The sequence below is a fragment of the Patella vulgata genome, chromosome 4 (assembly GCF_932274485.2).
Source record: "Patella vulgata chromosome 4, xgPatVulg1.2, whole genome shotgun sequence".
In the NCBI taxonomy this organism is placed as follows: domain Eukaryota; kingdom Metazoa; phylum Mollusca; class Gastropoda; family Patellidae; genus Patella; species Patella vulgata.
In genome coordinates this window covers 33,159,054-33,185,436 of record NC_065882.2, presented here as the reverse complement: position 1 = coordinate 33,185,436, position 26,383 = coordinate 33,159,054, and the positions used below count along the sequence as shown (strand labels likewise).

The 26,383-nt window shown below is 38.0% G+C and overlaps 1 protein-coding gene across 4 annotated transcripts in view; it reads right to left on the bottom strand.

Annotated features, from left to right (window-relative positions):
* LOC126817150 (choline transporter-like protein 1) overlaps positions 1 to 26,383 on the bottom strand; it is a 427,912-nt gene that overhangs the window by 128,359 nt on the left and 273,170 nt on the right. For all 4 annotated transcript variants that reach the window (XM_056100629.1, XM_050543993.2, XM_056100630.1 and 1 more), the window contains one exon: positions 20,372 to 20,537. In XM_056100629.1, coding sequence (XP_055956604.1) covers positions 20,372 to 20,537 — 166 coding nt within the window. The remainder of the gene's footprint in view (positions 1 to 20,371; positions 20,538 to 26,383) is intronic.

The following is a 26,383-nucleotide window of genomic DNA, read 5'->3' as shown; positions in this document are numbered from 1 at the left end:
TATTCAAGAAATTATCATGTTGGTTTTACTTTCAGGATGAGCTGTCAATGACGTAATATTCGAATTTCGAAAATCGCAGATTTAAAGTAAATGTTTTAAGGTACTCAAAGGAAACAGAATTAGTAAAAAATTTTTGAGTGTCATACAATAGCCGATCCATCGAGCTACCAAACGATACTTTAGTTGTTTTGATTCGGTCAAACCCGACAGAGAAATCGCGATTTTCACAAGAGTACCAATTTTTTACTTTTTTTTTTCTCAAAATATCGGATGTATTTTCAACTACTTCCAGTTTACAGATCATTGTCGGGATAGATTTAACAAATGGTATGGGCACTAAACTTCTTGTACAAGAAGTTTTAGAAAGATCCATTGGACAGTTTTTAAAAGAAAGGAAAATTAGAAGATATTTAACAATATTTAGCAAATAATTGGTAGTCTGATGCCAATGTCTTATCTCCCTTATACCATTAGACCATTAGAAAAAGATGTAACGATTTTTCAACTTTTTTCAAAGATTGTGGCCCTCTTTTGACCATTTATACTATATTGAGGCTTTTAAATTTGGATTCACACCCTAGACCACCGTTAGAGTAACAGAAGTTTAAGAAAGGAAATAAGAGAAGTTTTCGAGATGAAAGCATCTGAATAGCCCCCAAGACCGGGACAAGATCGAGATATGGAAGAAACGATTCATTTATACTATATTGAGGCTTTTAAATTTGGATTCACACCCTAGACCACTGTTAGGACTCTAATAAACAGAAGTTTAAGAAAGGAAAAAAGAGAAGTTTTCGGGATAAAAGCATCTGAATAGCCCCCAAAAATGAAAATACTAGATTTTCAGCGTCCCATTATATATTGCCTAACCAGCGAATTTTTACCATTTAGATGTCATACGATCGTCCATTGTTCCGGCTATCCAATGACACTTTAGTTGTTTTGAAATCTTACGTAGTAATCACTTTTTTCGCAAGATCACCATTTTTTTACTTTTTGGGTTTTTTTTCTCAAAATATTGGATATTTTTTCGACTACTTCCGGTTTTTGGATCATTGTCGGGATAATTTTAACAAGTTGTTTGGTTACCTAACCTTCTGTACAAGAAGTTTCAGAAAAATCCATACAGCTGTTTTCCAAAGAAAGAAAAATGGTAGAGTATTTTCAGTAATTTAAGGATTTTTCAACTTTTTTCCAAGATTGGGGCTCTTTTTGGACATCTTACATTATTTCAATGCTTTTATTTTTGGACTCACGCCATAATCGTTTTGTTCGTTTTCGAGAAAATGGCGTCTCAAAATGCTCCAAAACGGAAAATACTAGATTTTCGGCGTACCATATTTTATTTTCTAGCCATCTAAATCGTATCATTCAAATGTCATATGATAGTTCATTAATGGGGCTACCCATCGATACTTTAGTTCTTTTGGTCCGCTAACATCTGATGGAGAAATCAAGTTTTTCAAAAAAGCGCTATTTTTTTTTTAACCCTTTTTCTTCATTTTTTGAATACTTCCGGTATGGAGATTATTATCGGGATAGTTTTAATAACCGGATTGACTTATCAAATAGCAACAGGGCTATGTAATGATATATTACATTGTCTGGTCAGATAAAATGCCCCTGGGAAATCCTATGTTCAATAGTGCCAAAAATGCAAAAATGTCAATATATCGAAAATTAAATTTAAATATTTCAATACATATTATACATCGTTAGAATCGTAATTAGGTCAGCTATCTGAATGTGTAACTTTTTTGTAAAAATTTGTTTAAATAATGAAGTAATGGAGCAACGTTTTTCGATTTTCAGTCCCTTTTTTAGCCTATTCCAAACATTTCAATGTCTTATTGGATGGATTCATGCACAAGACTACCGGAGGGACTCTCGATAGGGAAAGTTTAAGAAAAATCCTTGGAGCAGTTTTCGAGATACAGGCGTCCAAAAACGCCCCAAATCAGAAAATACTTGATTTTCAGCATGTCATATTTTGCTGCTTGGTCATACTATCCGTATAAATTGAGCATCATACTACAGTCCATTCCCCGGGCCACTCAACGAAAGCTTAAATTGTTTAATCCATTGATACTGGACACAGAAATCAAGTTTTTCCCCAAAACACCCATTTTTTGAATTTTTTTCAAAATATCAGACATTATTTCGACTACTTCCGGTTTCCGGACCGTTTTTGAAATTGCTTTATCAAGCGGTCTGACTATAGAGCTTTATGTTCCAGGACTTTCAGAAATATCGATTTATCCTTTCCATAAAATATAAGGGTTGGGAAATGGGCAGAAAATTCGAAAAAAATCGAAAAATAAAGGGCGATAACTCGGAATGAAACTTATATTTCTGGAATCGGATTGTCTTCAGGTATCAAAAAATGTAGTTAAATTTGAAAATTTTGAAAAATAACAAAAATTGTCTCGTAAACAACGTATTTTCAAAATTCGAACGACAAAAGCCATAGATGAATGTTCGAAATTGAAAAATGTGAGATAGCCATTATCTCGGAAAAGATTCGGTGTTTCCGAAAATGTCATTTGTTTGAAAATAGTTACAGAATTGACGAAACCACGGCCAATTTTCAATATCGCGAGGGGGGTTGGATGGCTTAGTGGTTAGCACGTGCGCACTGTAGGCTATCATTAAGTCTGTCATTGAGTCAACTGGCGTGGTTTCGAATCCCCGGTTGTACGTGACAAGGAGTGGGGTGGCCTGTCCAACCTCGTGTTTTTTCTCCGGGTCCTCCGGTTTCCTCCCACTGCTAAAGACCCCTACGCGCAAGCGAATTATTAAAATAAAATTGAACCATATGTTAGTCCCGAAATGACCTAGTTTGTGTCGAATGGACGTTAAACCCCATTTCTCTCTCTTTCTCTCAATATCGCGAAAAAGTACAAAGTTCGGTCACTTCCGGTATGCGCAGAAGTTTCAAAATTGTTTTAAGGAGTAGCCACCACTTGGTTTCCCAATAGAATATTTGGTTCCAGATCGATATCTCTTTTCGATCATGGAGAAATAGGCTCCCGGGATAAATAATAATAATAATAACTAGACCTGCAAGCAGCACTGAACTGGCTTTCAGGAATCAGACAGGAAGTTTGTCATACAATAGCCCATTCATCGAGCTACCAAACGATACTTTAGATGTTTTCATGCGGTCACACCCGACGGTGAAATCACGATTTTTGCAAGAGCACCGATTTTTACTGGGTTTTTTTAAATATCGAATATTTTTTCGACTACTTCCGGTTTACGGGTCATTGTCGGGATAGATTTAACACGTTGTATGGGAAGGTAACTTCCTGTACCAGAAGTTTCAGAAAGATCCATTGGACAGTTTTTAAAAGAAAGGAAAATTAGAAGATATTTAACAATATTTAGCAAATAATTGGTAGATATAACGATTTTTCAACTTTTTTCAAAGATTGTGGCCCTCTTTGGGCCATTTATACTATATTGAGGCTTTTAAATTTGATTCACACCCTAGACCACCGTTAGGACTCTAAGTAACAGAAGTTTAAGAAAGGAAATAAGAGAAGTTTTCGAGATGAAAACATCTGAATAGCCCCCAAGACCGGGACAAGACCGAGATATGGAAGAAACGATTCATTTATACTATATTGAGGCTTTTAAATTTGGATTCACACCCTAGACCACCGTTAGGACTCTAATAAACAGAAGTTTAAGAAAGGAAAAAAGAGAAGTTTTCGAGATGAAAGCAACTGAATAGCCCCCAAAAATGAAAATACTAGATTTTCAGCGTCCCATTGTATATTGCCTAACCAGCGAATTTTTACCATTTAGATGTCATACGATCGTCCATTGTTCGACTTTTTTTCAAAGATTGTGGCACTTTTTGGACCATTTATACTATATTGAGGCTTTTAAATTTGGATTCACACCCTAGACCACCGATAGGATTCTAAGTAACAGAAGTTTAAAAGACAATATTGGTGTCAGTCATTATTACATATGTGATAGAACTGGTTAAATACATTCCAAATATAATTTTAACACAGAGATCATTGCTACGGGGGACTTGTAACAATTCAAAAATAGAATTGGCTGTCACTAGATAAGGGACACGAGAAAAAGTAGAAAAATCCCGTGCATTCCCCCGTTTTTATTCATTCTGTACTTAATAAAAACATGGTAATGCACAGACTTTTTCTAATTTGTTCGTTATCTTTTATCGATTGACAGCCAATTCTTTTTTTGAATTGTCAGATATCCTCTCATCGTCTCATATAACAACTTTTCATCTTCAACGGAATTATCAGTGAAATGAAATTTGATCGTTTGTCTGTTACCGCTCGTTACTTCAGTCAGTTAATATAGAAGGACAACTCATGTTTGTCATGTTTGACGTCATTTCCCGTTTCTTCACGTGCTTGTTACACATCTCTCGTAGCAATGATCTCTGTGTTAACATTATATTTGGGATGTATTTAACGAGCTCTATCACATATTTTATAATGACTGACACCAATATTGTCCTTTAAGAAATGAAATAAAAGTTTTCGAGATAAAAGCATCTGAATAGGCTACAAAAAGGAAAATATTAGACTTTCAGCGTCCCATAATATATTGCCTAACCAGCGAATTTGTACCATTTGGATGCCATAAGATCGTCCATTATTCGGGCTATCCAATAAGACTTTAGTTGTTTTGATTCGGTGAAATCTGGCGTAGTAATCACTTTTTTTTGCAAGATAACCATTTTTTTAAACTTTTTACAGGTTTTTTTTCTTCAAAATATCGGATATTTTTTCGACTACTTCCGGTTTTTGGATCATTGTCGGGATAGTTTTAACAAGTTGTTTGGATACTTAACTTTCTGTACCAGAAGTTTCAGAAACATCCATTCAGCTGTTTTCAAAACAAAGAAAAATAGAAGAGCATTTTCACTAATTTAAGATTGAGGATCTTTTTGGATCGCTTATATTATTTCAATGCCTTTATTTTGGGATTCACGTCATAGGTGTCGTTTTCGAGAAAAAGTCGTCTCAAAAGGTTCCAAAACGGAAAATATTAGATTTTCGCCGTACCATAATTAATTTATTTTCTAACCATCGAAATCGTATCATTCAGATGTCATACCGATATGATAGTTCTTTAATGGGGCTATCGAGCGACACTTTAGTTCTTTTGGTCCGCTAACATCTGACGGAGAAATCAAGTTCTTTGCAAGAGCGCCAATTTTTTAAACCTTTTTTTTCTTTTTTTGAATACTTCCGGTATGGAGATTATTGTCGGGATAGATTTAATAACCGGTTTGGGCAATTAAATAGCCGCAGGGCTCTGTAATTATATATTACATTATCTGATCAGATAAACTGATCCTGAGAAATCCTATGTTCAAAAGTGCCAAAAATGCAAAAAATGTCAAAACGAACAGTTTTTATAGGCCCACATTTTCATGTGGACGTATATTGTCATCGCCCCTGTCCGCCCACAATTGTTTGTGAAACTTCCAATCAGTAGAAACAGGAAACACAAACCAAATACAGACGGTTTGATGGGATCAATTTTGACTAAGTCAAAATGATGCATTTGATATTCAGATAAGTTGATATAAAATAATTAATAGAATTTTGTTCGTTTATGTATACTTGAGTATATTCGTTCTTGTCAACTGTACCAATTTTTTCAACAGATAATGACAATATGTCAGATTGTCTTATTTGTGCGTCCATGGCATCTAATTCTGCTTCCGCTTCTTCAACATCAGTCTGTTTCTGCAGCAGTTCCATGTCTGAGGTAAGTTTAGCAATTTGCTGTTGAAGTTGTGCTTGCTTTTCTGCAAATTTCAGTCTGGTTTTAGCAGCTTCAACCTTTGCTTCATAAGAATTACAGATACAGAACTACTGTGACTTGAATGTCTTGAAGAATGTGAATGTACAGATTGACAACCTGCAGATTTTTGTATGACAGGCTCATTAAGTTGAATTTTATCTGTTGGGGTGGGGTTGGATTGTTTGATAACTTGATGTTCTGGGATAAGAAATTTATCAATTTCTGACAACACATAGTCAATTTTAGAAGCCAAACCCTGTGTACAACATTATGAGAGGTAAGTTCTAAATTACTTTGTTCAGATTGTTTCTTTTCAAATAAGATATAAAATTGTCTGAAAGTTCATTGTATGCTGTTATTTTTGGTAATAACAACAGTTTTGTAGCTTGGCAGGATTCGCTATCTTGATTCTTTATAAATCTCTGTATTGATGTCAGATCTAATTCAATGTCTTGCTTGATATCATGAAGATGAGATATGTGTTGACTAACTTTCTGTTCATAGATTTCATATGCTCTCTCTGTAAGCTTGTGTAGTCGAAGTTGTTTTTCGCCGGAGCCCCAAACATCTTCTTTAAGCTGAGTGTTGACCGTGGGCGGACCTTGGTCTGACATGGCTAAACTATAAAGTTGTAGGCCTATTGTTGTTGTTAACTTGAGTCGCGGTTTTTTACTATTCTGTCTGCTACGGATAACTGAAAACAGATAGTTTAACGGACTTTATTAACCGTAAATCACTAGGTTACGAAACATCATTTACAGCTAGTAAGATCGCCGTAAAAAAAACGTCGCGACTCCTCGTTTAAATGTAAACAACATAAAGAGTGGCCGAGAAGCACATCTTTGGGTATTTCCCTTCACAACCAAAAAGGAGATCAAAGGGAGATAATTAACTTGAAAACGAGGTATGAACAAAAGGATAACTCTTAAGTAACTTAAAGTTACAGTACAAGTATTCAATACATATAGGGTACATGTTGCATCCGTCACAAAAACAAAAACAAAACTGAATACAATGAAGTAAATAGGAAATGTAGACTGTCTCAAGGGACAGCCGTCTGCTGACTGAGTTGCGACGTTATTTTGGGAATGAAGTCATATCTTAGGTGATAAAAAATCACAATAATATCTTAGAAGGTTATAGAAAATCACAATAATAACGGCGATAAGTTTTAGCGACTAATCGGAATTATTAAGTTATGTAATTGTACAATTTATAATATATTAATATAATACTCCACATAAGAAATGCAAAACAGGTATGTTGAAGAAATCGTACTATGTAAGAGTATTTATAAAGGCATAAAATTAAGGGTTAGGTAACTACAGAAAATTTAAAATAAAATTTAAATTGGATCATTATCCAGTATGTAGTCGGTTATATACTTACAAGAAATGTCAACCTTGGGGCGCTAAGGCACTTTCGTACACCTAGTACTTGCCGTGCTCCTAGGCACTTTTCAGAGGGTGTTAAGGGGGACTAGCAATGACCACACACCAAATTTGAGCCGAATCGATCAATAACTTTTTATTTTACCGACCTTTTAATTTCTAAAGCGAGAGAACTTCATCCGTTTGACGCCATTTGCTTTGTTAACTATTTAGACTCGAATAACAAGAAACTAAGACGGAAACCGACACACTACACTAGCTGCCTAACACTGCAGTTCATAAAAATTAATATAATTTTCGTATACTTTAATTTTTGCGCGAAGCCACCATTTTCTATAAAATACTATTTGGTGTTGATCAGTGGATTGGTCTTTAGGTGTGAATATTGCCGTCGCCTTGATTTTGACCTTAAGTCCAAACTTCCCATCCATATCGGGGTCTTTGCGCTTATGCTTGCCGTGGCCTTATTTCATAAAGCCTGTCATTGAGTCAACTGACGTAGTTTCGATTACACGGTTGTACGTGACAACGCAAAGGCCCTTATATCCATGGGAAGTTTGGACTCAAGGTCGAAGTCAAGGTCACGGATGGTTAAAGGTGACTAGTGGAGGTCACCACGACCTTTCACATTGACCACGCCCATCGACTTCCTTTCGGACACGGGCCCCTCTGCGTTTGACCGTTTTCTGACCGAGCAGTGTGCGACAGGACCAAGGTAAACGTCCATGATTCAACCCAAGGTGATAGCCTTCGAAAATGGTTACGGGGTCAAGGTCGTAAGTCAAGGTCAAATGTCCCAAAACTGACTTTGAAAAGTTTGAGTTTAGTTTTCTGTAAGATGACCTTGCCCTACGACTTTGACCCAATTATCTTTTCTGGAGGACGTCGTCTCTGCTTTCATCTCGAACATTAAATTTAATAATACAGTTAGAAATAAGACCACGGCAAGCATAAACGCAAAGGGCTGGATATGTATGGGAAGTTTGGACTCAAGGTCAGAGTCAAGGTCACGGATGGTTAACGGTGACTAGTAGAGGTCACCACGACCTTTCACATTGACCACGCCCATTGACTTCCTTTCGGACACGGGTCCTCTGTGTTTGACCGTTTTCTCACCGAGCAGTGTGCGACAGGACCAAGGTAAACGTCCATGATTCAAGCCAAGGTGATAGCCTTCGAAAATGGTTACGGGGTCAAGGTCGTAAGTCAAGGTCAAATGTCCCAAAAATGACTTTGAAAAATTTGAGTTTAGTTTTCTGTAAGATTAACTTGACCTACGACTTTGACCCAATTATCTTTTCTGGAGGACGTCGTCTCTGCTTTCACCTCGAACATTAAATTTGATAATACAGTTAGAAATAAGGCCACGGCAAGCATAAACGCAAAGGGCCCGAGATGGATGGGAAGTTTGGACTCAAGGTCAGAGTCAAGGTCACGGATGGTTAACGGTGACTAGTGGAGGTCACCACGACCTTTCACATTGACCACGCCCATTGACTTCCTTTCGGACACGGGTCCTATGCGTTTGACCGTTTTCTCACCGAGCAGTTTGCGACAGGACCAAGGTAAACGTCCATGATTCAAGCCAAGGTGATAGCCTTCGAAAATGGTTACGGGGTCAAGGTCGTAAGTCAAGGTCAAATGTCCCAAAAATGACTTTGAAAAGTTTGAGTTTAGTTATCTGTAAGGTGACCTTAACCTACGACTTTGACCCAATTATCTTTTCTGAAGGACGTCGTCTCTGCTTTCACCTCGAACATTAACTTTGATAATACAGTAAGAAATAAGGCCACGGCAAGCATAAACGCAAAGGCCCCGATATGGATGGGAACTTTGGACTCAATGTCAAAATCAAGGTCACGGCAATGTTCACACCTAAAAGCCCAATCCACTGATCAACACCAAATAGTATTTTATAGAAAATGGTGGCTTCGCGCAAAAAGTAAAGTATACGAAAATTATATTAATTTTTATGAACTGCAGGGTTAGGCAGCTAGTGCAATCTGTCGGTTTCCGTCTTAGTGTCTTGTTATTCGAGTCTAAATAGTAAACAAAGCAAATGGCGTCAAACGGATGAAGTTCTCTCTCGTTAGAAATTAAAAGGTCGGTAAAATAAAAAGTTATTGATCGATTCGGCTGAAATTTGGTGTGTGGTAATTGCTAGGGTGACCCGTGCACTCTACAGAAAGTTGGTCTCGACACGGCTAAATGTGCAAGCTTCAGTTGCGTGTCTCGAACTGATTTCTGACTACCCCGCAGTCTCTTTGAGTCGATAAATATCCATGGCACGTGCAATTCTCTACAAATATATGAACTATTACAGCCGTAAAAAAATCTATTGTTGACGATTTTGAATAGCAGTAAAATTTAGCTTCTTGGTTATTACAGCAGCTTTAGAAATTACGTTTGTTTTATTTTTTAAATTGCTTTATCATTAACTGTACCTTTAAGAGCCGCATCTTTTGGTTTAGTACAAATAATATCTCTGAAACACTCAGGTTAGACAAGAACATGATACTGGCAGTAGTTTCATTTTACTTTTACAAGTTTCTTAAAACAATTGTTGAGTTGTCTAAAGTGCTTATTTCTAAATTCAATTTCTTGTTCTAGCTTTCTGTTATGTTTCGTAAAAAAGTAGTCTTGATTATCCCGATCTGTCAATCAGACGTAGAATGGTCGATAGACTGGTTAAGCGAGACTAATTTCAAAACAAGGGTACGTAACCTATCTTTTACTCAAAAGTCTCTGGATGTTATGGACGACACTTGGAACCAGTTTTCAGTCTATTATTTATAGATGATTAATGGTCATAGCTTATTAAGTACAACATGATCGTTTATTTAGTGACTATAATTGTGTGAAACTGATTTGAGGCTTGGCATATATATAAATATTGTGGCGTAATTGTCGAGATATTTGGAGATATTTATTTATGGTGGGTCACCCTATCATTGCTAGTCCCCCTTAACATCCTCTAAAAATTTCAAGTGCCTAGGACCACGGCAAGTACTAGGTGTACGAAAGTGCATTAGCGCCAAACTTGGTATGTTAAATGGAAGTTTTGAAATTTCTTTTAAAATGCATAATTGTGTAGCGTCTTTGGCAGTGCATTTAAAGTAAAGAGATTTTATTCGGGAGAGAAATAGTTCTTTATTGTTACATATTGTGAAAAATCGTAATGCTTGTGAATATACCACACTATATAGTGTGGTATCTGGTATGTTACTATAGATTGACGGGTATTTTACTACTTCAAAACCAAATTTGTCCGTTTTGAGGAAAATAACGACATTAAATTTATTGTTAATTATATTGATGTAAAGGTCAAGTTAATATCTAATTGACTTTAAATTTGTACACAGTGTTTAAGGTCATGAGACTAAAAAGCCTATTGATTTTCAGCGATTTCCAATAATTATTGCCAGAGTTATGGCCCTTGATCACTTCGAAAAATCTAGTGGACGCTCTAGAGACCAAAGTTAATATTCAATTGACTTTAAATTTATACAGTGTTTTAGGTCGTGAGACGAAGAATCCTATTCATTTTCAGCGATTTCCGATAATTACTGCCAGAGTTATGGCCCTTGATCACTTTAAAAAATCTTGTAGGCTGAAGTTAATATCCGATTGACTTTAAATTTATACACAGTGTTGAAGGTCATGAGACGAAGAAGCCTATTCATTTTCAGCGATTTCCGATAATTACTGCCCTTGATCACTTCAAAAAATCTTGTGGATGCTCTTAAGGCTAAAGTTAATATCCGATTTGACTTTAAATTCATACACAGTGTTTGAGGTCATGAGACAAAGAATCCTATTGATTTTCAACGATTTCCAATAATTACTGCCAAAGTTATGGCCCTTGATCACTTTGAAAAATCTTGTGACGCTCTAGAGGCTAAAGTTATCATCTGATTTGACTTAAGATTGATAATTACTTCATGAGTTGTTACTCTTAATCAGATTTTAGTGTATTATAAATGTTTCATTACCAAAAAAAGTAAAAAATATGCGACAACACTTGGTGACTGCCCGGACGATTTAGCTGCTGTGGGCGTATGTTTCGTTGCCTGGCAACCTATCTTTTTACTTTTTATGGGTTTTTTCCAAAATATCAGATATTTTTTTCGACTGCTTCCTGTTTTTGGACCATTATTGGGATAGTTTTAACAAGTTGTTTGGATACTTTAAGTTTCAGAAACATCCATTGAGCTGTTTTCAAAAAAAAAAAGAAAAATAGAAGAGCATTTTCAGAAATTTAACGATTTTTCAACTTTTTTCAAAGATTGAGGTCCTATTTGGACCACTTATATAATTTCAATGCTTTTATTTTAGGATTCACACCCTAGACTACTGTTATGACTCTGAGTAAGAAAAGTTGAAGAAAATTCGTAGGTCTCGTTTTCACGAGAAAAGTGCGTCTCCGAAAGGCTCCAAAACTGAAAATACTAGATTTTGGGCGTACCATAATTTATTTCCTAATGATCGAAATCGTATCATTCAGATTATTGTCGGGATGTTTTTAATAACTGGTTTGGGCATTTAAATAGTCGCAGGGCTCTATAATGGTATATTACATTATCTGATCAGATAAAATGTCACTGAGAAATCCTATGTTCAAAAAATGCAAAAATGCCAAAATATCAACAATTAAATTTCAATAACTCAATACATATTATACATCGTTAAAAATCGTAATTAGGTCAGCTATCTAAATGTGTAACCTTTTTTTTGAAAATCTATTAAAATAAAAAAGTAATCAAGCATTTTCCAAAATTTCACAATTTTTCCACTTTTTTCGATTTTCAGTCGCTGTTTTATCATCTTCCAATTATTTCCAAGTTTTGTTGGATGGCTTCGTGCACAAGACTACCGAAGGGACTCTTGATAGAGCATAGGTAAGTTTTCGAGATAAAGGCGTCCAAAAACGCTTCAAATCAGAAAATACTCGATTTTCAGCATGCCATATTTTGCTGCCTGGTCACACCCGACGAAGAAATCGAGATTTTCGAAAGAGTACATATTTAGGGTTTCACCCTGCATAGCTTGTATGAAACACTGTTGTTTTTGTTAAAATTATTCTTATTAGGGTTTCACACTTTTGTTTTTAATCCTTGTAAGACACATAGAAATAGATTTCACTAAAAATAAACACACGTATGGATCGTCGTTCGTTCTCAGTGTTTAACGTCTGCTTCCACATAAGTGATATCGCAGACAAGACATAGGAGAGCCGAAGCTGATTCCTGTTTTTTAGAATATGACTTTGCAATCTTTCCATTTCGCCTTAGGCCATGGATTTGGTTTAGTGGGAAGTTCTTCCCTTTATTTAATATAAAACATATCGTTTGGTAGATGATTACGCCTGCTTCTGGATTGGTAGATGTCATCGTTTTAGTGTTTAGGTGGAGGCCCGTCTTATCGTGGCCTCCCCTTACTCCACTATCCCACTCTCTGGGTTTGGTATCAGTTTTATTTGCGGAATAGTGTTTAGGTGCCAAGTTCGTCTGACCGTAACTCCCCCTTACTCCACTATCCTGCTAGTTTGGTAGATGTCATCTTTGTGGGGTTTGTGTTTAGGTGCCAGGCCCGTCTTATCATGACCTCCCCTTACTCCACTATCCCATTCTGTAGGTTTGGTGTCTGTTTTTGGTGGAATAGTGTTTAGATGCCGAGTCCGTCTGATCGTGACTCCCCCTTACTCCACTATCCTGCCAGTTTGGAAAAAATCCCCTATGTAGTTTAGTGTTTAGATGCCGGGCCCGTCTAACCGTGACCCCCTCTTACTTCACTATTCTACTTAGTCCAACTGTGTCCATTAGGGCGTGGATTTGTTCGAAGATTTGCAGTTTCAGATCTGGTCTCGGGAAGAGTAGGTTTGTAGTGTTGAATGGTATGTTGTTGGTCTCCATTGTTCTCACTAGTTCCCTTCTCTCCTCCTCGTATACCTCGCAGTCTACCAGGACATGGTTGGTGGTACATTCTTCTCCGCACTCACAGATGATGACTTGGTGTTTGTAGTCTCGCAGCCGCTCTTTCACCCTTAGCTTCGATATAAGTCTACAAATATCTCTTCTAGGGTGATTGAGTGTTGTCTTTGTGTAGATCTTGTCATCCAGCCGGAATCTGTATGTGTCAAGTTCAACGAGATTTAATTCCCAGATTGAATTGACCTGTCTTTTGACCATACTGTAGATTTCCGTGGTGCTGTAGTCAATGGTGCGGAGTGGTGCTGTGTCCTTGAGACCTTCATTGGCGAGTCGATCTGCCTCCTCGTTTCCTCTTATGTTGACATGTGATGGAATCCTCACGAGTTCTACTTTGCTTCCCTTCTCTATAACCCTCTGGTACAGCTGCCTGATTTCCAAAATGACTTCTGGTCTTGAGTCCGAGTTTTCATTTTGGATTGAAATCAGACTGCTCAGAGAGTCGCTTGGAATGACGAACTTACTAGTCTTTTGATGGGAAATCCATGATATAGCGTCACGAATGGCCACAAGCTCTGCAGTGTACACCGAACAGTTATTGGGCAGTTTCCTGCTTATTCCCCGTTTCCCGTTTGGCAGGTATATTCCAAACGAGCTGGTGCCCCTTTCAGGATTGCGTGAGCCATCCGTGTACACATGGTCCCAGTCATCAGACGGCCAGTTGTCTTCCAGGTGTTCTAGAGAGAAAGCACGTGCAGCAGTGGGGTTGTTTTTCTTGTCAATTTTCTGTAGTAGATCTAGATTAAACGGCGGTATAGGGAGCGTCCAAGGGGCGATCGCTGGGGGGTCGTGTTCATTTATCACGAGCTCCCCCAGTTGCAGTTCCTTGATTGTTTCCCTGATACCCTGGCCGAAGCTTTTCTTTCTAGGATCTCTTACATATCTTGTCTTTTGTAGACTGACAAAAGTAGGGGATCTTTCGCCCAGTTGCGAGATCTTGGCCCAATACCTTGTCGCTAGTTCTTTTCTTCTTAGGGATAGGGGCAACTCCCCGGCTTCCTGTAGTAATGCCTATCTCCTAGTCCCAAGCCCTACGCCGGTCGCAATACACAGAGCTTTGTATTGGATGGTGTCAAGCTTATTTAAGAGTTTTGGCGCACAGTTCATGAAGGCCAAAGAGCCGTAGTCTAATACAGAGCGTATTAGAGCACGATACACCATCATTAATGTAACTCTATTGGCACCCCATGTGCTGCCCGTTATTTTCCTCATTAAGTTTAGGATTTTGGTGCATCTATCTACAGTCTCGTCGATGTGGGGTTTCCAGGTCAGCCTTCGGTCAAAGATTACACCAAGGAACTTGGTTTGGTCTTTAAACTCGATGGTTTTCCCGTTCATACACAGAGTCATTCTGTTTATCCCTCTATCCCTGCTTACAAGCATGCCGACTGTTTTCTTCTCCGAGACTTTGAATCCCCAATCGTTTGCCCATGCCATGAATTTGTCGAAGGCCTTCTGCATGTTCTTTTGTAGTTCACAGAAGTTCCTCCCTTTCCTCCATATGGTACTGTCATCAGCAAATTTAGCTAACTCAGTTTTGGTGTCGAGGTAGGAAGATTTCTGTATGTCGTTGATCATGATATTGAAGAGAGTGGGACTGATAACCGACCCCTGAGGCGTGCCATTTTCTAATGTTTGTCCGGCACTAAGGAATCTGCCTACATTCACCTGTATCCTTCTATCGCTCAGAAAGTTTTTGATCCACCGAAACATTATGCCCGTTATACCAATACGTCCTAACTTGAAGAGCAGCCCGTCTAGCCAGACTAAATCGAAAGCCTTAGTTAAATCTACGAACACGACATATAACAGGTTCCCAGAGAGGAGTGCCTGCGACATGACTTGCTGTAGTCTCACCAAGTGGTCCGTTGTTGAACGCCCTTTCCTGAACCCGCTTTGATTTTCGTCGATCAGTCGGTTGCTCTCCAGATAGAACTGTAGTCGTATGTTAACCATTGTTTCCAAGGTTTTGCACAGTGTGGATGTCAAGCTTACTGGTCGATAGGACTCTGCCTTTGTTCTCTCTTTACCTGGTTTTGGAAGAGGGGTGACGTTGGCTTTCCGCCATTCTTTGGGTACCTCTCCTGCCAGCCAGGATGTGTTGAAGAAGTTTAGTAGTATTCTTTTGGCATTTCTAGGCAGATGTTTGAGCATCGAGTACTTTACTTTGTCCTCACCAGCCGCACTATCCTTCTTGAGGGAAAGAGCCTTATTTAACTCCTCCTCAGAGAAGGGTTGATTGATTGGTTTAGCCCCTTCATTAGGTTCAATTTCTAATGAAGGGTGCTGTGAGTAAAAGATTTCCTTTCTCTTCAGGAACTCTGGTGATTGGTTTTCGTCCCTGCTTGCGTCAGTGAAAGCTTTTGCAAGTAGATCTGTCTTTTCATTGCCGTTGGTAACGTACTCATCTCCATTCTTTAGGTTTGGTATGTTGAATGATCTGCGCTTCCCGTTCATGGCGTTCAGCTTCTTCCAGACGGCACCTGTTTGCGTGTTTTGATTCAACGCATTACAGAATGTCATCCAGTGTTCGCTTTGTGCCTTCCGGATGGTGTCTCTTGCGGCGTATTTCAACTTCAGGTAGTTTTGGTGATTGACTTCATTGTAGTGGCGTTTCCGTAGGCGTAGTGCCTTCTTTCTTTCGTTAACCGCCTTCTGACATTCTGGTGACCACCAAGGTTTTCTAATCCTTGATTGCCCTCCAGAAGTCTTGGGAATGGAGTCGTCTGCGGCTCCTATAATAGCACTCGTGATGTTGGCGGCGTACACGTCGATGTTGGCATCGATGATGTCTTCTTCTTTCCACCCAAGGCAGCCTACACGGAAGTTAGCCCAATCAGCCTCTTTTATTTTCCAATTGGGTTTCCCGTTATAGACTTCCCTGGTTGTTTCACATTGGATGCAGAGTTCTATCAGTAGATGGTCGCTGTCAAGTGTTTCATCTTCGTGTACTTGCCAGTCGCAGCGGTTTGCCATACCAAGCGTACAGAGCGTGAGATCAAGGTGTGAAGGTGGGGCATTTCCTCCAACAAAAGTAGGGCTCTCGTCGTTCAGTACGCATAGGTCGTTCTCTTCTATTATTGAGCATAGGCTAATCCCCCGACAGCCATTCCTCGGTGACCCCCACAGGACGTGTTTTGCGTTGAAATCCCCGCAAAACACAAATTCGCCCTGAGGAAGCTGGTCGAGAAGTGACTGGAAGTCAACTGGTTTTCTCGTGACATCTGGGGGTACATAGACATTCACTATTGTCAATCTTGTATTATTGCTCAATGTGATGGCTATGCCCATTGCTTCTAGAGGGTCCTCTACGTCAAGCGAAACAGAAATATAATTTAAGTTATCACTGACGTAGATGGCAAGACCGCCGCCACGTGTCGTGCTGCCCGGTCTGTCCCTTCTCTGACAAGTGTATCCGGGCAATTGGATGTCGTTCTTGGTTGTTAGTAGCTTGGTTTCTTGGAGGCATATTACATCTTTCGGGTTACGGGTGATGTATTTTCTCAGCTCAGCACATCTGGGAGCCAGTCCATTAACGTTTAGTTGTAGAACTTTTACCTGGCCCGCCATGATGACTGTCCGGATGGATGCCTCTCTGTCTTGTCTATTTATTGGTCAATTGGTGTTTCACATTCCATAGGAGGTACCTCATTAGTGTTCGTCTTTGGTATTAAAACCGGCAAACAACTGGGCATATCGCCAGTGCTGTAGTGACGAACATGAGATATCCTTCTACGGAGTGCGAGGTTTGCCGTTTGATCGCCTTTTGTGGTTTCTTCGTCTTCTTCTCTTGATCTTTTTTTTTACCGTGTTGATTGAATTAATCATGACACACAGGACATCGGCGTTGACCATGTGTGTCTTTATTTTGCCCAGTAGGCTTGCCATCTTGGTAGTTTGGTCCTCATTGGACACGACCACCCTGAGGAACTCGATCATGAAGTTCATGAAGCCACTTTCCGTTTTAAATTTAGGAATGAAGTGTTCTTCATGAATCTTCGTTTTCGGTTCCTCTTCTTTCTTCTTGGATGGATTTGTCTTCTGTTTGACCTCTACAGGTTTGGTAGATGTTTTCTTCTCTTTCTTCTTCTTGTCTTTACCTTTAGGGGTGGGGGTTGCATCGGACGTCGAGAGAGTCGGTGCTGGAGCTTGTTTTGGTTCCACCACCGGTTCTCTGACTACTTTTGCTTCTCTCTCCTTGTTCTTTACTTGCTGGGTTGCCTCCCTAAAGGTAAGTTTATCTTTGCTTTGCAGACGTAGCGCTGCTTTGGTCGCTTGTATTCTTGGGCATTGCGGGGAGTTGGCTGCGTGGCTGCCCTTGCAGTTTGAGCAGTTAATTTTGCTGCCCACCCTACACTCAGCCACCACATGTTCTCCTCCGCATTGGGCGCATACGGTTTTTCCCTTACAGTACTTTACCGTATGTCCTAGTTTCTGGCAGTTGGTGCACTGCCTCACCCTCTGAACATAGGGGTGGGTACGGCGGTTGAGGTATACGATTTTAAGGGCCTCAGGTGCGGTACCTTTCTTGAAGGATAGGGCGACGCTTCCCTGATCCTTCCCCTGGGCCACATTAAACCGATATACCTCGGTAGCATGGTACCCCCTCTCTGTAAGATCTTCCAGAATTTCCTCCCCGGTATATTCGGCCGGTATCCCATGAACAACCACCTTATCAATAGACAAGGTGATCGGTTCGGACACCGTCACGGTCATACCGAGAAGTAGGTTCTGGGCCAGCGCTAGGTCCATGTCAGACCTACTTTTTAGGGCAAGTCTAACATGTCCCGGCACTGTGATCTTTATGTCGGGTATGTTGATAATACACCACTTACTCTTCAATTCCTTCCCCACGGCCGTAAGTTTGGCTCCTTGGAAGGACTTACCTTCCAGTGACGTCACAAGTACGACGTGGGTCTGTTCTGCTCTCCTTTTTTGTCGCAGGAAAGAACTTTGGTGCAGGGCTGCTTTTAAAAACGTCAGCCATTGACATGGGTGAGCTAGCCTCTGTCGCCATCGTTCTTATGCTGCCGAAAAGTAAAATCAAAAACAAAAGGAGTGACTGAACAGTGTTGGTTAAGGATGTATTCTGTCGTTAATTAATGACGTAAGCTGATATAACTGTTGTTACCCCTTTCCACAAAGAAGCGCTAGTCAATCAGTGCAATTAATACTAATTAACTATGGGTTCCTATTGCTTGTATGGGTGTACTTAACAGTTATCAGGCTTATTAGCTATAGAAATAAATTAGCTTGTTATTGTTTTAAGAAGCTTGTGACGAGTTCAATCAGTGGATTGGCTTGTACACTGAGCAAACGACATATCTCATGACAGCTCAGATAATGAGGCGTCTGATGACATAGCAGACAATGTTCCCGGACCGATGCAAGTTGATCAGCCCACCTGTGATTTCCCGTCACCCCAAGATGAAGATCCGTGGCTTGATGTTAGTTTTGGCGATGACCCAAAATATCCTATAATATCGGAACTTACTGGTAATATGGGCACTAAGGTAATTATTTAGAATGGTCATGAGACAAGTTTGGTTGATATTGATTGAGTAATAGAGTTGAACACAATTATTGAACATCAATTATGAGGTGTAGTTTTTCGTGATATATATAACCCATAATTTTGTTCAAGCCAAAAATACTTCAAAATAGAAATGAAATGGGGTTTAACGTCCTACTGTTCTGCTCCTAACCTGGGCTAATGAAGACGGGCATACGCCATACGGTGTGCTATGAGCGAAATTTTGCACGGGCAGCGGCGCTACGGCCTACTCTTATATCGAATTCCAACTGCCAAGGGGTCTTTTACGTGCACGCCAATGTTTTGGAATCTTCATGTGGCAGATTATCTTGCTCCTGGAATTGATTTACCATTAAAGGGCTATAAAATCCAACGGTTGTTGGATCATTTCAACCAGCGATTTCATGATCTATATGAACTTGGTGGGAAGATAAGTGTTGATGAATCAATGGTTCTATTCAAAGGTCGCATAGGCTTTCGTCAATACAATCCAATGAAGTCTACAAAGTGGGGTATGAAACTGTGTGTAATGTCTGATAGTGAAACCAGTTACAAATACCAGGGGTCATACGAGCGGCTTTTGACCTATGACGTCAGACATTTGATTAACCATTAAAATACAGATATATATTTCATTTCGTTTTTTTTTTAAATACTTTCGATGGCCTCTACTGCATGAAGATCTGATCATTGTAGTGGGAGGTCGGTTCAGGGGTCATACGAGCGGCTTTTGACCTATGACGTCAGACATATGATTAACCAATCAGCGTTGATGTTTCTAGTGGAATACCTACAGAAATCGGTGCAACAGACCGTTTCATTGGCTAATCCCTCACTTCAACCAGAACACAGATTATACAGTAAACGTCGCATAAGTCGAATTCATATAAGTCGGGTCTTCGCTCAACTCAGATAAAATCGTTTGGACCCTTTAATCCTGCACGTTTTACTTATTAAATTTCTGGGTGCAAGTCGGATTTCCTAAGACGGATCTTTGTTCAACTCGGATAAAAATGTTTGGTCCATTTGATCTAATTCCGGCTTTTTTCCTTCACCTAAGTCGGATCGGCAGTATGTTCAGAATTTGACTAAGTCAGTTTCGTCTCGATGGTCTAAAACACGGTTAGCTATTTCATGCACAGAGCCCTAAAATACTTTTCCCTATCATTTTGACTCAAATCAGCCTATTTGACGCGACGCAATAATAGAAATTTCCTGGAATATTCGAAACCCGCTGTCTGCTGTACGAGACACTTTCTGGGAAAATTTAGAACATTTTTCAAAGATGGCGACAAAACGAAAGTTATCTACTCGCACCAAAACGGAAGTTATCTACTCGCACATAAGAACAAAAGCTTGAAATGTGCGTTTGAATCAATTATTATCCGGCTGTTACAGTTTATTTCTAATCGAGCTAAGATTGAATTTGGGTCTTCGGCTAACTCGGATCTTCGCTTAACTCGGATAAAATTGGTCAGTCCACTTAGATCAGACTCTTATGCAAAGTTTACTGTATAACATCTCTTCCAGATCCTAGTGTAATAAAGACAAGTAAAACAAAATTTTGAACTATAAAAAACGAAAGGAAATAGGATCTGCGTTTTAATCAGATTGTATAAAACATGGTCGAATAAAAATAAACTGTATAATTAACTAACCTGGTAAAATACCATTTAGCTACAGCTCCTGATACAGCTAATTGTTGACAAGCTATTATAAACTCACTTGACCATATTAGACCTATCAAATGATACCACCAAAAATATGACACAGTTTCATATTCTTCAAATACTACAAAACCATTTTCATTCGCCTTCACTTTTTCTTTAATAAGACATAAAAAGAATAGAATTAAAAACATTATCTTGATACAGGAAGCAACTTGGATGTTGATCAAAATGATCAAAAGGATCTAGGAAATCTAATCTCTATCATGTTCACATAATTAGAAACTATAATACTATGGTCCTATTTGGTTCACAATGGAGTTAAATCACACTTACTTAATGAATTTGAGTGATATATTTATATATACGCTTCAAAAAAAAGTAGGGGAAATTTTTATTCCTGTTTGTCATATGTGCTGGCGAGTTAAAGGAGGCACAACAAACGGTCGTCGCGCATGCAAATGAGCTGCATGTAGCCGATTTCTAATCGTTTGGGGTGTAACTCGAATTCCTGAAAGTTGGTACAAGTTTACAGAAAGTTGATTGGTCGTTTGTCCTCGAATTCGCAGGGCCTGTCAAAATTGTGTGTTTGTTGGTACCGGTTCCACAGTCTGCTGATCACAGACTGTGACACATTAAGCATGTTGGCTACTGCTCGCTGTGTAGAACTCATTTGAAGCATGCCAATAGCACGTAGACGTTCATCATGTTGCAGACGTCTCATTGCAAATTAAACGTAACACACTAAAGCAAATAAGATATGCTAAACAGTATTGCACCCGAAACGTCGACCCATTAAACGATCTTCTACTTCTACAAGTCTGTTGTGTATTCTGATGAGCGGGGATTCTTTAATTTTATTTTACTACTCCGCCCCGCCCTTATCATCTTTTGATCCAGTCTTCACGCAGATGTATCAGCTTGTCCAGCTTTAATTACTCTCTAAGGGAGTGTTGCCGTACCCTTTTTCTGTTTCCATATATAAATAAATTAAATTCTGATCAAAAAATACTTGTAGAACCATATCCTAGTCATACATCTTTTAAATTTTGTGATGGTGACCAAGTAATTTCCACGTATATGGTTAAAATACAGTACGGAGATTGTGAAAGTTTGACCGAACACGATTATCATGTCGTTTTTTGTTGAAAATTGCCAAAACAAGGCCACGATAAATAACTTGGTGTAGCAGTTGCTATCCTGTGCCACGATAGTCACGTGACACGATAGGCCTCGGTGTAATTTGATATGTAAAATCAACGATATTTATCAGTCATAAACAATTGATGTCAAAAAGATATACTGCCACGATGTTAACAAACTGCCACGATATTTAAAATGTTGAATAGTTTCGTCAATAATCCTGACGCGAAAAGTTATGCTGTATAGAAAGAATGTATATATGCGGTTATAAGGTCGTACTTACCGCAAAATGAAATGATTCTGGGAACTCGTTTTATTTTAGAAGAAAAATGTATTTCGATTGAAGGACCTATTCGTCATGAACTTTTTGTTTAAAAATTGTACATTGAATACATTCGTGCATGTTGGTCTTTTCTGCGCTTTGATACAATTTGCATGGGATACATTTGCATGAAACCTTTTTACTGTTTATGCGATTCACCAAATGAAGGCAGTATTGGTACATTGTTTATCCAGATCAAAGAACATGTCGTTACAACTCGTGTTACTACAAAGGAAAGGAAATCAATTTGATTGAATATCTCAGAATCACAATACTCATGAATATACTTTTCAGGTGTGATTGACCCTTTTGTGGCGTTTGCCGCATGCGCTTGTGTACATACGCAATTGTACTCAATCAGTGAAATTACTTTTTAACCTTTGTTGATCACCTTGTCTTGTATCTACTGTTCAACTTACTTAATCTGTTAAAATCACACCAGTATTCGGTTCATTCTTTGATGTTTTATCGTTTTTATTATTTATATTTTCTAATAATGGCTTGTATTGGAAGCCAAACTAACCCGAAACGAATATATAACAAATGTCATTGCATCAGGGATCCGCCTATTATGCTAATCAAAATATAAATTGCTTAATGACACGTATTTGTTTTTTTAACTTTATAAACAACAACTTCAACATATTCGCAGGTAGACGTCTGCAATAAGTAATAATACAGCAGACATTAATACATGATCAAATCCACTGTGTGGTTTATAATAGCGTTGGTTAAACAAGGCGCCATCGTGGCTGGTTGGGCGACGACATGTCTACGCATCAAAGAACATTGTCTCGAAAGAATCGTGCAGCCAGGCTTGTTGGCTATTTTTACATTTGTAATACCGAGAGTTCAAAGAATGATTGGCAACTTACGTTATTTTGAACTTATCTCGGTCATGACCAGTTTGCCAAGATAATTGATTATTGGGTAAATAAAACAATATAAACAACTGATTTACTTCATACAATTAAATTATTAAATATTAGATGTGGACGACATAACCAATACCCCCCCCCCCCCTGTGGACGACTTATCTGCGTACGTGTTTGCTTGTGGACGAGTTTACTGACACCCGTTCAATATATGAATGCAACATACAAACAGCTGACCGTATTCATGCAATAGACCATTACTATCGATTTTTACAGTAAAACAGTAATCACAATTTCATTTCAGGGATGGGGCGGGGGTGTCCAGCCAAATACAAACAACCCCGTGAAACGTCGACGAATAACTTTGTAGTTAGTCATATTGTAAGTGTTACGTTGTTTTCTTTATATTGACATTCTGCTAATTGAGAAAATATTTGAATAATAATTACGGGTTATTTTACAAGACATCTCTTTTGAAAATTTCCCTTACGTTTAATTTTGACCGAAACGCCCAAATTGATTGACATGCAAAGAACAAACCATTGTGACCCTTCTTGAATGCCAACCTTTTTCATATCTGTCGGCATCTGAAGTGACATAATTTTAACAAACTATAATTTTGACAGTTCGGTACCACTTTTTGAAACCAAATATTATTTTTTCAAAATTTGATATTACCAAAAGGATGTGCCATGTAAATGTGCACAAAACATCGGAAACAGTTTTCTTAATTTCGATCTTGTTTTCGGGCTATTTTGATTAAAAGGTGAAAAGTGAAGTAAAATAAGCTATTTACAACCCATTCAGCGTCTTCATATTTTAAAATATTTCTTCGTAACTTTCAAAAATTCGTAGCAATAATCCATACGAAGAGAATGTATGTGAAAATGGGTTTGTAATATGAGCGGTTGTCGCGAAATAGGCAATTTTTGCATGCGTCACTTTTCACGTTATTTTGCCTGTAAAGGAATCAATTATTATTTTTCGATTTTCATTTTTTTTTACCATCTGATGCCTTATGCTAATTGTGACTAGGTCAAACCAATTTAACATTTTCACTGTCAGTGGAAATGACAACATTTGGGCAAAAGATAGGTTGCCAGGCAACGAAACATACGCCCACAACAGCGAATCGTCCGAGCGGTCCACAAGGGTTGTCGCATATTTATTCCTTTGTAGGTAATTATAGATTATAATTTTTGCCGTTTGAGGGTTCACAAGGTTTTACAAATTGAAGCAAGGGTCTCAACTCTGGAAGTAATCTACAGAAATTGTTGAGAATTGACAGGCTTTTTCGTTTCACAAATTTAAATGATGCATATAAATTTCATACATATCGGATAATGACTTTCATCAATCGAGCATTAACAAGTTGAACAAAGTTAAACAAGGGCAATAACTCTAGAAGTAATAAACGGAAATTGCTGAAATTCAATAGGATTCTTCTCTTTACTAATTTAAATGGCGCATGTAAATTTCATACAGATCGGCAGATAACTTTTAATGTTAGAGCCTTCACAAAGTTCAATAAAGTGAAACAAGGGCCATAACAATAGACATAATAAACAGAAATTGCTCAAATTCAATAAGCTTCGACGTTCCACTTATTTAAATAATGCATATAAATTTCAGAAAGATCGGATGATAACTTTTGGTGTTAAAGCGTTCACAAGGTTCAATAAAGTGAAACAAGGGCTATAACTCTAAAAGTAATTCACAGAAATTGCTGAAATTCAATAGGCTTCTTCGTTTCACTAATTTAAATAATGCATATAAATTTCAGAAAGATAGGAATGTTAATTTTTGGGGTTAGAGCGTTCACAAGGCTAAACAAAGTGAAACAAGGGCCATAGCTCTAAAATGAATAAACGGAAATTGCTGAAATTCAATAGGTTTCTTCGTTTCCCCAATTTAAATATTGCATATGAATTTCACAAAGATCGGATGTTAACATTTGGCATTAGAGCCTTCACAAGGTTCAACAAAGTGAAACAAGGGCCATAACTCTAGACGTTATAAACGGAAATTATTGAAATTAAATAGTTAAAAAGGCTTCTTCGTTTCACTAATTTAAATAATGCATATAAATTTCAGAAAGATAGGATGATAACTTTTGGGGTTAGAGCGTTCACATGGTTAAACAAAGTGAAACAAGGGCCATAACTCTAGAAGTAATAAACGGAAATTGCTGAAATTCAATTGGGTTCTTCGTTTCCCTAATTTAAATATTGCATATAAATTTCACAAAGATCGGATGTTAACTTTTGGCATTAGAGCGTTCACAAGGTTCAACAAAGTGAAACAAGGGCCATAACTCTAGACGTATTAAACGGAAATTATTGAAATTAAATAGGCTTCTTCATCTCACTAATGTAAACAACATATATCAATTTTATAACAATTGCATGATTACTGTGGACGACGTACGGACGGACGGGTGCGACGGCAATAACGTCCACATTTCTATGTGGGCGTATAAAAATGTATTATTAGACTTTAAAAGAGATATTTTTTTCAAATGAGTCGTATTTGTTATTTTTTTCAAATTTAGATATTTGATTCCAATCAACTAATAGAATGAACCCATACGATCATATAGATATCACAAAATGGTTTCTAACTTGTTCAGTTGCGGAGAAATAGACGATTTTCAACAGGTAACTTTTCAAGGTTTTTGGTCCGTAAAAGTGTCAATTATTATTCGATTTTCATAAAATTTTTAGTGTGCGATACCTAATGCCATTTACGATTTCATACAAGTAATTTAAGATTTTCATTATCACCGAAAGTAACGTCATTTTGGCAAAAACTGTATTTTTAGCCTTCAAAGCTGATATTTTATTCAAATCCGTCTGATTTGTAAAGTGTTTAAAATTATGATATTTGATTCCAATCAACACATTGATTGAACCCACACGATCATACAGATACCAAAAAATGGTTTCTAACGTGTAAGGTTGCAGAGAAATAGACGATTTTCTACAAGTCACTTTTTAAGGTTTTTGGTCTATAAAAGTAGCAATTAATATTCGATTAACATAAAATTTTGACCATGTGATGCCTTATGCAATTTCTGATTTCATGAAACTAATTTAACTTTTTCATTATCACCGGAAGTAATGTAATTTTGTCTATAAAAGTAGCAATTAATATTCGATTAACATAAAATTTTCACCATGTGATGCCTTATGCAATTTCTGATTTCATGAAACTAATCCAACTTGTTCAGTTGCGGAGAAATAGACGATTTTCAACAGGTAACTTTTCAAGGTTTTTGGTCCGTAAGAGTGTCAATTATTATTCGATTTTCATAAAAATTTCAGTGTGCGATACCTAATGCCATTTACGATTTCATACAAGTAATTTAAGGTTTTCATTATCACCGAAAGTAACGTCATTTTGGCAAAAACTGTATTTTTAGCCTTCAAACCTGATATTTTATTCAAATCCGTCTGATTTGTAAAGTGTTTAAAATTATGATATTTGATTCCAATCAACACATTGATTGAACCTACACGATCATACAGATACCAAAAAATGGTTTCTAACGTGGAAGGTTGCAAAGAAATAGACGATTTTCTACAAGTCACTTTTTAAGGTTTTTGGTCTATAAAAGTAGCAATTAATATTCGATTAACATAAAATTTTGACCATGTGATGCCT